Source organism: Rutilus rutilus (genome assembly GCF_951802725.1).
Source record: "Rutilus rutilus genome assembly, chromosome: 3".
In the NCBI taxonomy this organism is placed as follows: Eukaryota; Metazoa; Chordata; class Actinopteri; order Cypriniformes; family Leuciscidae; genus Rutilus; species Rutilus rutilus.
Genome location: NC_140211.1, coordinates 53,961,828 through 53,975,033, shown reverse-complemented (window position 1 = coordinate 53,975,033; position 13,206 = coordinate 53,961,828). Strand labels below are relative to the sequence as shown.

General features: G+C 37.1%; 1 protein-coding gene across 1 annotated transcript in view; it reads left to right on the top strand.

The window, feature by feature from the left end:
- Window positions 1–3,095: 3,095 nt before the first annotated feature.
- pkd1l2b (polycystic kidney disease 1 like 2b) overlaps window positions 3,096–13,206 on the top strand; it is a gene marked incomplete at its 5' end in the record, with an annotated part of 32,545 nt that continues 22,434 nt past the window's right edge. Inside the window, 10 exons of the mRNA XM_084404347.1 lie at window positions 3,096–3,393; window positions 3,959–4,117; window positions 6,546–6,731; window positions 7,476–7,586; window positions 8,723–8,759; window positions 9,424–9,526; window positions 9,690–9,825; window positions 9,916–10,049; window positions 10,167–10,307; window positions 10,389–10,538. Coding sequence (XP_084260473.1) covers window positions 3,096–3,393; window positions 3,959–4,117; window positions 6,546–6,731; window positions 7,476–7,586; window positions 8,723–8,759; window positions 9,424–9,526; window positions 9,690–9,825; window positions 9,916–10,049; window positions 10,167–10,307; window positions 10,389–10,538 — 1,455 coding nt within the window. The remainder of the gene's footprint in view (window positions 3,394–3,958; window positions 4,118–6,545; window positions 6,732–7,475; window positions 7,587–8,722; window positions 8,760–9,423; window positions 9,527–9,689; window positions 9,826–9,915; window positions 10,050–10,166; window positions 10,308–10,388; window positions 10,539–13,206) is intronic.

Here is a 13,206-nt window from a genome sequence, read left to right as displayed (position 1 = left end):
AATGTAAAGACTGTCATTATTTACTCTCCCTCATGTTGTTCAAAACCCGTAAGACTTTCCTTCATCTTCGGAACACAAATGAAGATCTTTTTGATGAAATCTGAGAGCTTTCTGTCCCTCCATTGACAGCTACGCAACTACCACTTTGACGCTTCAAAAAGTAAAAAAAAAAGATATTGTAAAACTAATCCATATGATTTGAGCAGTTTAGTCAAGAGACACGATCATTTATATGATGACCAGATTTAATTTAGGCTTTTTTTCACATATAAACAATCAAGTCACACATTAGTTGTGGAAATGACTGTATATTTACTTTATGTATTTTTCTCAATATATATTTCTCAATCATATTTTCAAACAAGTGCTCTTGGTAAAAAAAAATGTGAATAAAAAAAACCTAGATTTTCAAGACAAATTAAGGGGCTGTTACACGACTCCGTTTTTAACTAAAACCGTAAAACTTTTTATGCGTTTTGGGTGCCTGAATACGCAAAGGTTTGAAACCGGGTTTCAAAGTGCACATTTTTGGAAACGGTCTCCGTGTAAACAACAAAAATGTGAATCTGTGAAACCGATGACGTGATGCACATGCGTATTAAGTGTTCAGTCTGTAGTGTTTCATCGCCATCTAATGGCCTGGCAGCAGAATACAGCTTTCACGGTTTTCGTGGATCCGTGCGAATGGGGATCATTTTAATAATAATAATTAATTACATTTATATAGCGCTTTTCTCTGCACTCAAAGCGCTTTACAGTGAAGGGGGAATCTCCTCAACCACCACCAATGTGCAGCATCACCTGGATGATGCAACGGCAGCCATATTGTGCCAGAACGCCCACCACACACCAGCTTACTGGTGGAGAGGAGACAGTGATGAAGCCAATCAGTATATGGGGATGATTAGGAGGCCATGATGGACAGAGGCCAATGGGCAAATTTGGCCAGGATGTCGGGGTTACACCCCTACTCTTTCAAAAGACATCCTGGGATTTTAAATGACCACAGAGAGTCAGGACCTCGGTTTAAAGGTGAACTAAGTAACTTTTTTTACCTTAACTGAACAGCTTCGGAGTCATTGGAATGGTTATATTACTTATTTCGGGTTGAATGGTGGTCGTTTCGCACCCCCCTGGTGCCCGTGAGCGGAAAATACGCACTTGCAACTTTGGGGCGGCGGGCCGCCGGCCGCCGCGTCAGGAAGTATCGCGTGATATCAGGTCTCGCGATGTAAACAATTGCTTTACGGCCAAAAGAAATCTGCTAAAATGCCGTCATTATTGCGCTCCCTCACGCTGTTCGAACCCGAATGAAGAAGACGTTTTAAAGAATATCCCATCTGCTTTGATGTCGTTGATCTACTAGCCTCTGGTGTCTGAGAATCGCCAACGAGTTTTTACAACAGTGTTGTCAAATATCTATTCCGAAGCTGTGGGGGGAGCTCTAGAGAGAAACCTGCGAGCAAAAAGCGAGAATACAGCGAAGAAATCCCGAAGTTACTGAATGCAGCTTTGATGTCTCATCCTAAGGACGGTGCTCTTTGACAGTATAGTGTCCCTGTCACTCTACTGGGGCGTTAGGACCCACACAGACCACAGGGTGAGCGCCCCCTGCTGGCCTCACTAACACCTCTTCCAGCAGCAATAGTTTTCTCAGGAGTCTCCCATCTAGGTACTGACCAGGCTCAACCCTGCTTATCTTCAGTGGGCAACCAGTCTCGGGCTACAGGTTGATATGGCTGCTGGTTTTGATAATGGTGTCATCTGTACGTGGAGAACTCAAAGGAAAAACTTCTCAATTTTAAAGGGGTGGTATAATGCCCTTTTCACAAGATGTAAAATAAGTCTTTGATGTCCCCAGAGTGTGTATGTGAAGTTTTAGCTCAAAATACCCCACAGAAATTTTTATATAGCATGTTAAAGTTGTCACTTTTTGAGGTTGAGCAAAAACGCACTGTTTTTGTGTCTGTCCCTTTAAATGCAAATGAGATGCTGCTCCCGGCACAGAGGGCGGAGCTTCAACAGCTCATGTCCTTTTACCTCACACAGACATGCACTGAAAATGTCAAAAACTTTTAGCCTTTTATGTTCAAACCAATCAGACAAAGAGTCAGACAATGATGGTGAGACTCAAGAAGTGACAACATGTAGAAGCAACAGGACATTTCTGAATGGTTAGTTGATGAATTTATGTAGCTTATGTGTAGTTATCTTCTAGTCATTGATTAGCATATTCTGTCATGATAATCTATAAATCGTGTTCCGGGGGCGGGGTTTATGTAAATTTTAGGGTTGGTGATGTCACTAACCCGGGAGGAAGCTTGTGTTGTCTCTAACCCGGGAGGAAGCTTGTGTTGAAGCTTGTGTTTGTTGTAGTCCTTAAAAAGCGATTTCTTTAAAAGAAAATATCTCCCTTTGCTTTGAACTTTGAGCGTCATTACTTTGATTACAACTGGATGTTGTTTATGCTCAAACAGCAACATTACACACTAACTAAAGTTAAAAAAGTGAAATCATAATCAACCACCCCTTTAAACATATCGTTGTCATGTAAACGTATCCTAAGTTGGTTTGAGAAAGTCGACCTTGCTGGGGGGAAAAAACAGTTCAAACCAGCCTAAGCTGGTTGTCTGGTTTTAGCTGGTCTTCCAGGCTGGATTTAGAGGGGTTTTGGACATATTTTCTTAGATGACCTGGCTGGTCTTAGCTGATCAAGCTCGGAGACCAGCTAAAAGCCGCTGAACACCAGATTGGCCAGCCTGGGAGGCTGATTTGGCGAAACCATTTAGTTGATGATGGTGGACTGATTTGTGAAAAACTGAGCTGGAAATACCCTAACTTCTACAGTGCCTATCCAATGACCGTGCGTCACTCTGTGGGTAAAGGCTGGCTTATCTAGTTGATCTAAATGAGCATTGCCTTTGTTTGTATAAAAACACAATATGCATCCATTAGGCTATTACATCAATGGGTTTTGTTTGAGAGCCAATCAATAGACTCATCTGGAAAGCTGGCGTATTTTTGGCAGGGCTCAAAACCCTTTATATAGACAAAAACACCAGGATGCTTCTTCTAATCTTCATGTACGACTAGAGATGGATGGCATACTCTTTACTTTGGTATTTCTGATCATCTCAGCATGTGGCAAAGCCGGACCTGAAGGTCTTTCCTGCCCAGAGCACCAGCAGGCTTTCGAGAGCTCCTGCTATGAGTTTGTGGCCCTGGAGAGCAGTTTCTTCAGCGCTCAGGCTTGGTGTGAGCGGGACGGTGGGCACCTGGCCTTCATCCAGAGTGATGAAACCCAGAAATTTCTCCAGAAACACCTGCAGGCGGAGCAGGACTGGTGGATAGGACTGGTGTCTACCTCCATCAACCTCACTCTGGACACGGAAGGTTGGTGCGACGGCACGATTATTGTGAAAACTTGAATTAATGCTGCCCAGCAATGGTTTAGTTGAAATATTATGGCCTTTCTATTATTTAGCAATAGTAAGATATTTTGGCTAAAATATTTTGGCCTAAATTTCCATTCAATTAAATTTCCATCCAATTTCCATTTGGATTAGACAGACAACATAAACCAACAAAATGAGTTTAATGCACATTTGTTAGTCATACATAAACAGGTAGGATTTATGTAATAGAACTAATAAACTGAATGTTTTTTAAATAACCAGGTATGTATATTTAACATTAATAAAATCCAATTTCATACATTTTGCTCGATCCACAGCCAGCCATATTTTAACCACGTTCATCCTTTTTAACTAAATAAATGTCATTGTTTTCACAATAAACCGATTGGTGCTGATTCTAAGGAATTTGAATAAATGCATTTTGAGAATATGATTTTATGATTGAAATATAATCAAATAAATGCGAATGTTTAATAATTCATTCCACTCATTTTTGAGTAGAGAAATCATAATTTTACCTGCATCAACTTGTATGTCCTCAGATGGCTTGATCTGGTTAGATGGTTCAGATGTGGTTTACTCAAACTGGCTCAGTGAGTCGAAGCTGGAAACTGGCTGTGGCCACATCAACACACACTCTGGATTTCACTGGAAGATCACAAGTAACTGTAGTCAGGAATATTACTTCATTTGTGAGTTTGGTGAGTTTTACACTTTCTCTCTTTTTATATAGTGTAGTAGATATGTATATTAATATTTAAAGTATTTTAATATGTTATATGGTCATTCGTTTTATTCAAATTCATCAAAGACAAGTATGTAATATGAATAAGATCAATTAGATTGAGTAAATTTAGTCAGGAATTTTACTTAATTTTTGAGTTTGGTGAGTTTTATGCCTTCTTTCTTTTCATATAGTATTTATATATAATCGTCCAGAACAATAAGTATTTTAATATGTTGGTATGCACATTAGTTTTCAGTGTTGGGGTAACGCATTACAAGTAATGTGAGTTCTGTAATCAGATTACTTTTTTCAAGTAAAAAGTAGCAGATTACTTTTAACAAAATATCTGTTACTTTTTCAAATATGTAACGCAAGTTACTTTTTCCCATTTATTGACCGACACCTCTCCTGTCCTCATGTTGAGAGAAATCGGGAGTAAGTGCAAAGGTGCTGTGTGTGAACATGATGGTTATTGTAGTTTTAGACTATTGTGAGCATTTACTCATCTCACTTGTACAAAAACAAATTCAGTATTCCTCAAAATGAATATAAACCATGAAATGCAAACTCAGAATGTCACGCAAACCCACAGTAATTAAACATGTTAAATAACACAAATATACTTTATGTATTTAATCTCACTTTATTAACCAAAGTCTTTGCTGCTGACTTTTGATGATCCAATTCAACTATTGGAATAAGCAAGAATGACTTTAAGTAAACATCACATTTGTGTTTCCTTTATTTGCTGAAGTAAGAGTGTAGAACTTTATTCCCCTGCGTCATTTCACTTTTGGTGTGAAAGGGCCTTTACATTTGCCAAAAACAGAACTATTTTTGTAATTATAAAACAAACAACCCAAGTAAGAAAAGGTAAAACAAACAACCCAAGTAAGAAAAGGTAACACAAAAGTAATGTAACACATTATTTTCTATACAAGTAACGCAATTAGTTACTTTTTTTTTAGGTAGTAACACAATATTCCAATGCATTCCTTTTTAAAGTTTCTTCTTTTTATATAGTATTTATAATTAAGCATAATAAGTATTCTAATATATTGGTATGCTCATTAGTAGGGGTGTAACGGTACACAAACATGATGGTTCAGTACGTACCTCGGTATTGAAATCACGGTTTAGTATGGGTTTGGTACAACAGGGGGGAGGAAACTAAACACAAAATTGCTTTTTCTTTATTTTTTTTATTAAACTGTGTTTGTTTTTGTTTTTTTCAACAAATGTGTATGTGTTTAAAGAAATTCTATTATAATAAACATTGTCTTTAAGGACAAAAATAGGCCTATATATATCTTAGCTAATGCTGTAAACTTTATGGGGAGCCAACATTACTAACATTACTAAAGGTTACTCCAGTAGCAGTTTTAAATTCAGTTGCTATTTATTTTTAGATATCATAATCAACACTCAAATATGTACTGTAAATTGCACATAAGGCAGGTTTTGCATTAACTTCCAAATCTAATTATAAAGTTAATTTTCAACTCCAATTCATTTTTGAAATATAATAATTAACATAGCGGCTGTCATAACTTGTTTTCATGATAAATTTGTTTAAAAATACATTAAATAATCAATACATTACTAACAGCTTATGTAAATATAATGAAAAGGCTAAAAGTGCATATATATGAATTACTTCTCTCTAGAGTTTTTAGACATTTCTCTAGCGAACTAACCTGTGTTGACATTAAACGCCTGAGGTAAATGTAATACTGCGTGAGATATTATTCTAAAGCTGTTGAATTGATATTTTTTTCCGCAGTTGAAACACTAGTTGAGAGATGTAAACATACCGATCCATCCTCTCTTCTTCTTTTGCGCTATTTTTGACTGATAGTAAACAGCGTTGCATTGCCGCGCGCGCCCCCTTAAGGATCGCCTGTGATTGGATGTATTCGTCGTAAAAAAAAAAAAAAAAAAGTTGCTGCCTAAATTTTTTAAGTACAATCAACTTGGATGTTTAAGTTATTTCAACTTAAATTACATTGAACTGACCTAAAAAAAAATTATTAACATAAAAAAAGTTATTTGTACAAATGTTGTCATAACTTATTGATCATATAATTTTTTACAGTGTGCACTGAACAGTGACGTCTGTACTGTACGGTTTGGGACGAATACATGTACCGTTACACACCCTTATTTAGTAGTTATTTAAAGTGTGTAATATGAATAAGCCCAATTATATTGAGTTGCACCAATAACATTAATTAATTATTTACAGCGTGGCAAAAAACTAAGACATTTTAATTGTATGCCTAAAAAAACAAAAACAAAAAAAACACAAGTTTCATTTGAACATTATAAGGCATTTTTACTAAACATGATATCGTTTTAAAAATGAAAATGTTTAAAAGTGAACCTTTTTGTCTTTCCTTTAGAACTGGGTCGCTCTCTGTCGTGTGTGGACAGCACTATCCTGCAGTGTGGCTCAGGTCAGGTGATCGAGGTCGATGAGGGTTTCTATGGCAGAAAGACTCCACATTACTGCAGGAACAACACGTCAAACTCTCGCACAGCTTCACCACAGCAGTGCAGCTGGATCGATGTGCGGGATTTAGTCGCAGGTACTGGACGACACTTGCAAAAAGTACCAAAACAAAGCAAAAACCTTGGTGATATTAAGTATATTGGCATTTGGAAAAATCTTGTATAATGAAATGGAAATGATTCAGTACCATGGTATCAAGTACCTGGTTTACTGTACCATGGAACCCTATCAATTTGTACAGGTTTTAAGTACATAGGTAATCCGAGAGCATCATTTTATTTCGAAACCTTTTAATGAGTGTTTAGTGTCTCCACCTGTCAAGGACAGAAAGCGCTTTTGTGTGGTGCTTGTGAATTGATGCTCTTTTTCTGACTACTTTCTTTTAATTTCGAATGCAGAGCAAACAATATGAAATCTGAAAGGCAAACAGAGCTTCAATGAGCTTTCTTTTATCTGAATATGTAGGGCTCCTGCGGTTTAATATATTACATCATAACACATGTAAAGCAGGAAAACAAAGGGAACTTTTTTAAAAAAAAGATAAAAAGACCAATGTATTGATAGTTCAATAGGAACTAATGGACCTGAAAAAAGTCTCATAATTAGGCAAAAAGAATTGTGAGCATATTTATTTGTGAAGATAAATATTTACAGAGGATTCAGGCAATCTCTTTGTGAAGATGATTCTTCTGTTTCAATTGTTGTCAAAGTCAAAGCATTGAGAATGTCTGCGTCTATTCGTTTACTGTGTCTCAGTAATGCTGTTTTGACTGGCTGCAGTGATGAATAGTAATGATGAGGGTTGTTGTTGCCTTCCAAGAGCTGTGTAACGGACAGCAGGTTTGCACGGCTGTGGCAGACGCTTCATCTTCCGGAGAGCCGTGTCCTGACCTGGGAAGTTACCTGTCTGTGGAATACCACTGCACAAGCCGTGAGAGCTCTTTTATTTTCTTCTTATTTTGCAAAGTTCAGTAAACGGTAAAACTTTTTATGCTACAAAGCAAGCGTGTTCTATGGAAGCCCAAAAATCATGCTTTGGTGAATCATAATTATGACATCCTTTAAAAAGTCGAAATTATGATATGCTATTTGTGCTACAAACCAGTGCGTTTTTACGAAAGCCCATTTCTGCCACAATTGTGCTTTGGCAAATCATAATTTTGACATACTAAGTCAAGTTACACTTTATTTTAAGGTGACGTAGTTACATTGTACTTGCTCAATTAAGTACTGAGTAAGATTGATTTACTACATGTACTTGGTTGTGGTTAGGGTTTGGTTTAGGGTTAGTTACTTGTAATTATACATAATTTACTGTTATTAGTAATAAACATGTAACATGTCATATAAAGGCTTACCCTAAGTCATGATTAGGACATAAAAAGTTATAATTATGACATAGAAGGTCGTAATTTTACGAAAAAATTCCAATACCTTTGTGTTCCCTCACAAAACGTTTGCGTTCGCTCACAAAGTTTCTCTGGGGAACGCAAAAGCATTGACATTTTTCCTCCCATCTCATATCTTTTTCCAAACCATATCCTTATAGGCTCTGTATAATTTGCCATTTTATCTCATACTGTACATTAGTATGTCATAATTAAGACTTTTTCTGTCATAATTGTGACATAAAAATGAAAAATTATGACTTAGTATGTCATAATTATTAATTATGTTATATTTAACCTTTACTAAAGCATGATTTTTTTTTTTTCATATGTGGCGGAAATTCCATATTGTTTATTATTAGCCAACGGTAATACATTAAAATAATATGATAAATACTGTTTGCATTATCAAGCAGAATAATGGACTGTTTTTAAACGCATTCAATTTACAAATGGCTGCATATTAAAAATAAGGTGGATAGAGGAACATGCAAATGATACTCCTATTGTTCCTTTCAGACGATTAATATATTACAGACATTGAAGTTTTAGAAGCAAACCTGTTTACATTTGTCTTAATAAGTTGAAGACCTGTGTGTTTAGGATATGATTAACATCTGTTTCACCAAACAATGTATATTTTCCATAATGCAGGAGCCTCTGGTGTTATTGTGAAAAGATCTGCAGATGATGGTGGAGAAGATTCTTTTGTTGAGGTGATCAAATTAGTTTTTTTAGTGTGATGTTCCAGGGATTCTAATTACTTTATCAATTTTTAAGTCATTTTCAATGTGGAAATGGATGAGTTTATTATTAAGATTGATTCCTAAATGCTGCTTTCCTAAACCTTTTAAAGTATCAAAGTACTCAGAGACAGGCCATTCACAAAAGGGCTAAAAGGAAGAAGCCAGATACGACTGGGATTTGTTATCCTGTTGAACAGAATACAGCCTCTTTGCAAATCAGGTAAGACACATTTTTGTGACATTTACTTTACATTTTACTTACCTTGAACTCCTAAAAAAAAAAAGGGTAACACTTTATCTTGATAGTCCACTTTAGACATTCTACTAACTACAAGTAACTTTGCAACTACATGTCAACTAGCAGTCATTACAGTATTAGTAGATTGTCTGATTAATATCTGCTCACACTTTATTGTGATGCTCCTCCAACAGACATTCTACTGTCTTAAAGTGACTTTGAAACAGTCTACTAATACTCTAATGAGAGTTAGTTGACATGTAGTTGCAAAGTTACTTAGTAGAATGTCTAAAGTGGACCATCGAAATAAAGTATAACCAATAAAAAAAAAAGTTGTATTTACTTGCTGAGGTTTATGAAGAAAGTTGATCTATATGTATTTGTATTTTCTCCCAGCTGCTCAACTTGTGGTGACACTGATAACCATGAGAAAATCAAATTGAGCCTAGAAAACCCTCAATGTGACAAACATAACTGGTATGTGGAAGGCGGCAGTGAGGTAGGTATAGTCTATTTCAAATGTATGTAATGATGTTATTTTCAATATTACTATATACTGAATACAATTTCTATACCTCTTTAACTTTCGCAATGATATGCAGATGCTTGTCTAATTTGTATGAGAACTGGCTTTTTTCACATATACATTGTTCTGTTTCTAGAAAGACAGTTGGATGAAAGACTGCAAAAAAAATGGCAAAAAGGTGCTGAATCTACAAGACAATGATGGTAACACATTGGAAGTTAAAGCTAAAGCGATTAGATCTTTCAAGAAGGACATCCTCGTAGTGGTGACTTGTGCGTTGATTTCACATTTTTTGACTACAGAATCAATTGCATTACATCTATGTACAAAGGGCATCTAGTAACTATTTCTGTATGATTTAGGCCAAAAAGATGGAACAACTTATAATGGCGAGTTCACCATACAATATTCCTTAATAAAGATAGATGAGAATCAGCTCAAGGACGACGTCAAAAAACAATTGACTGAAACTAATAGAGCAGACGACACAGAAGAGGTAAAAAGGATGAAAGATATATAATTAACAAGACTTCATTTGTAGGCCTATACGTAGCAATGAAAAAAGGTGTTCCACACCAATTTATATTCCCAAATATCCATTTCCCACTTCCAGATCAAAGAGGATCTTCTTTCAGATATAAGTTCACTTTTAGAAGACTCCAAGCCACTCCAGGAACCCACAGCCATACAGTTCTATGCTGATGCTTTGACAAGCATCATTAAAGACGAGGGCAAAGTGAATGTTAATGCTCAGGTAGCACTGTGACCAAACACATCATTAGACATGTGATCAAATGTTACTTATAATGGCTGATGAGGCACTTTTCTTTCACAGGAGCTGGCTGGCTCCATACTAAATGTTCTCAGTGAATGTCTCGCATCCATCGATCTGACTCCAGATAACGTCACTGCGCTAACTGACACGGCCAAACTCCTCGTTGAGGCCTCTAGTCACATTCTCGGTGCCTTCAATAAGGACAAAGAGGTAGGTTTTTTCCAAGAAATTGTCTGATTAAACCTGCAAAATCTGTTCTTTCGTAGGATTGTTGGTTTAAAGACTACGCTGAAATTTTTTTTTTAAACGACTGTGTCTTTTGTTTAAAGGTCCCATATTGTCAAAACTGAAATTGCCTGGCTTTTTTCATGATGACAGAGATTTAGGGGCTACGAAACTACCTTATAAGTTTCAAAACAGTCGATCCAAAGACCAATGCACAAAGTACCTGTGCCTTTTCATGAGCCGTTGTGACTTCCGTATAAATGTGATGTCAGAACTACTCAGTCACCGCCTTCAGTCATCACCACCACCAGTGGTGGGTCACTCAGAAAACAACAGGCCAATCAGAAGAGAGGCTCATGAATATTAAGTAGACGGGCCAAAATCGACCTGTTCTAAGCAGAGCTCCTGAGAAAGGAGCTGTAAAATATATATTGAGATGTTTTTTGGTACTTATACCGCAAATATATATTCTTAAGGACATCAAAACCTAAAATAAAACTTCAGAAAGGTGTACAATATGGGACCTTTAAAGGGCTTTTTTGAAAATTGAAAAACATGGTTTCCGGTTTAAGCCTGTTTTGTTCAGTTTGTCTAAAAGTAAATAGAAAAAAGGGTTACACTTTATTTCAGTGATCCAATTAAGACATTCTGCTAACTATAAGTAACTGTGCAACTACATGAAAAAATATGAGAAATAGTAATAGTAACTAGATGCGAAAGTTCGTCGAGACAAACTTTAAGTTGGCTTGAGAAAGTTTGGACCGGAAAGTTTTTTGCTAGGCGGTTGTTAGGATGTTATGGGTGGTCGCTATGGTGTTGCTAGGCGGTTGCTAAGGTATTCTGGGTGGTTGCTAGGCGGTTGCTAGGGTATTTTGGGTGGTTGCTATGGTGTTTTGGGTGGTTGCTAGGGTGTTTTGGGTGGTTGCTAGGCGGTTGCCAGGGTCTTTTGTGTGGTTGCTAGGCGGTTGCTAGGGTGTTCTGGGTGGTTGCTAGGATATTTCGGGTGGTTGCTAGGGTCTTTTGGGTGGTTGCTAGGGTATTTTGGGTGGTTGCTAGGCGGTTGCTAGGGTGTTTTGGGTGGTTGCTAGGCGGTTTTGGGTGGTTGCTAGGCGGTTGCTAGGGTATTTTGGGTGGTTGCTAGGGTGTTCTGGGTGGTTGCTAGGCAGTTGCTAGGGTGTTATGGGTGGTTGCTATGGTGTTGCTAGGCGTTGCTAAGGTATTCTGGGTGGTTGCTAGGTGGTGGCCAGGGTGTTCTGGGTGGTTGCTAAGGTATTCTGGGTGGTTGCTAGGTGGTGGCCAGGGTATTCTGGGTGGTTGCTAGGGTCTTTTGGGTGGTTGCTAGGGTCTTTTGGGTGGTTGCTAGGGTCTTTTGGGTGGTTGCTAGGCGGTTGCTAGGGTCTTTTGGGTGGTTGCTACGGTGTTCTGGGTGGTTGCTAGGGTCTTTTGGGTGGTTGCTAGGTGGTTGCTAGGGTGTTCTGGGGGGTTGCTATGGTATTCAGGGCGGTTGATATGGTGTTACTAGGTGGTTGGTAGTTATCACAGATGGTTACTATGGAGTTTTTATAGAGTTCTTAGCATGATCTTGGCATGATTTAACACTTAACTAATCGCTATTAGCATGTAGCTATTCACTGCTAGCATATGTAGCATGTTGGAAGTGCTGTTTGCTAGCATGAGTCAAAAGAGCCAAACCTCATCTCTATACGATGTTCTGATACAGAGATATAGGTCTTGCAAAACGGTTGCTAGGGTACTCAAGTTTGGTTGCTATGGAGTTGCTTGGGAGCTGGGAGCTTTAAACTTAAGAAGTTTAAATTGGTTTGAAGTTTAAAGTAGTTTAAAGTAGTTTGAAGTTTATGATAGATATATAAATAAGTTAGATAGATACAAACAAACACACACACACACACACACACACACACACACTCACACAGACTACCTCGCTCACACACTCACTCAGACACACACACACACACACACACACTCAGAGTTTATGAGTTTAGAGTTTATAAGTGTACAAGTTTTTGAGTTTAGAGTTTATAAGTTTAAATGAGTTTAGAGTTCAGAATTTATTAATTTATGAGTTTAAGAGTTCATAAGTCTATGAATTCATGAGTTTATTAGTTAATTAGTTATTAAATTTAAGTTAATTAGTTTATAAGTGTATGAGATTAGAGTTTATTAGTTTAAATGAGTTTCATTGGCTAATATATATAGAATGGCAGTTTGAATTAGTTTTCAAGGGATTTAGATTTAAATTTTTGTCGGTTGGTGAGTTTGAATTTTTTTAGAATGCCCAATGTTAAGTCAATGGGAGTTTTTCCGAGTTTTGATCGTCATTTTTAGGAAAACCGTAAGTCCGATCAGTCTGAAAATAGATAGCACACTTAGTCAGAAAAGTTTGAGTGTCTGAGCCGAGTTTGGAGTACGTAGAGTTAAAGCTCTAGGACGAGTTTCATATAGAAATTTTAGTCTCAGAATAATAATAATAAGTTTAAATAGGATTTCAATATGTTGGCTCTCTCAAGCCAACTTAATAAGTAAAAAATAGTAATGTCAATGCTCTCTCACAAATGATGCATTCCCTCAAGAAACTTTGCGTTCACTCGCAAACCTTTTGATTTCTTTGCGAGCGAATGCAAAATTTTTACGA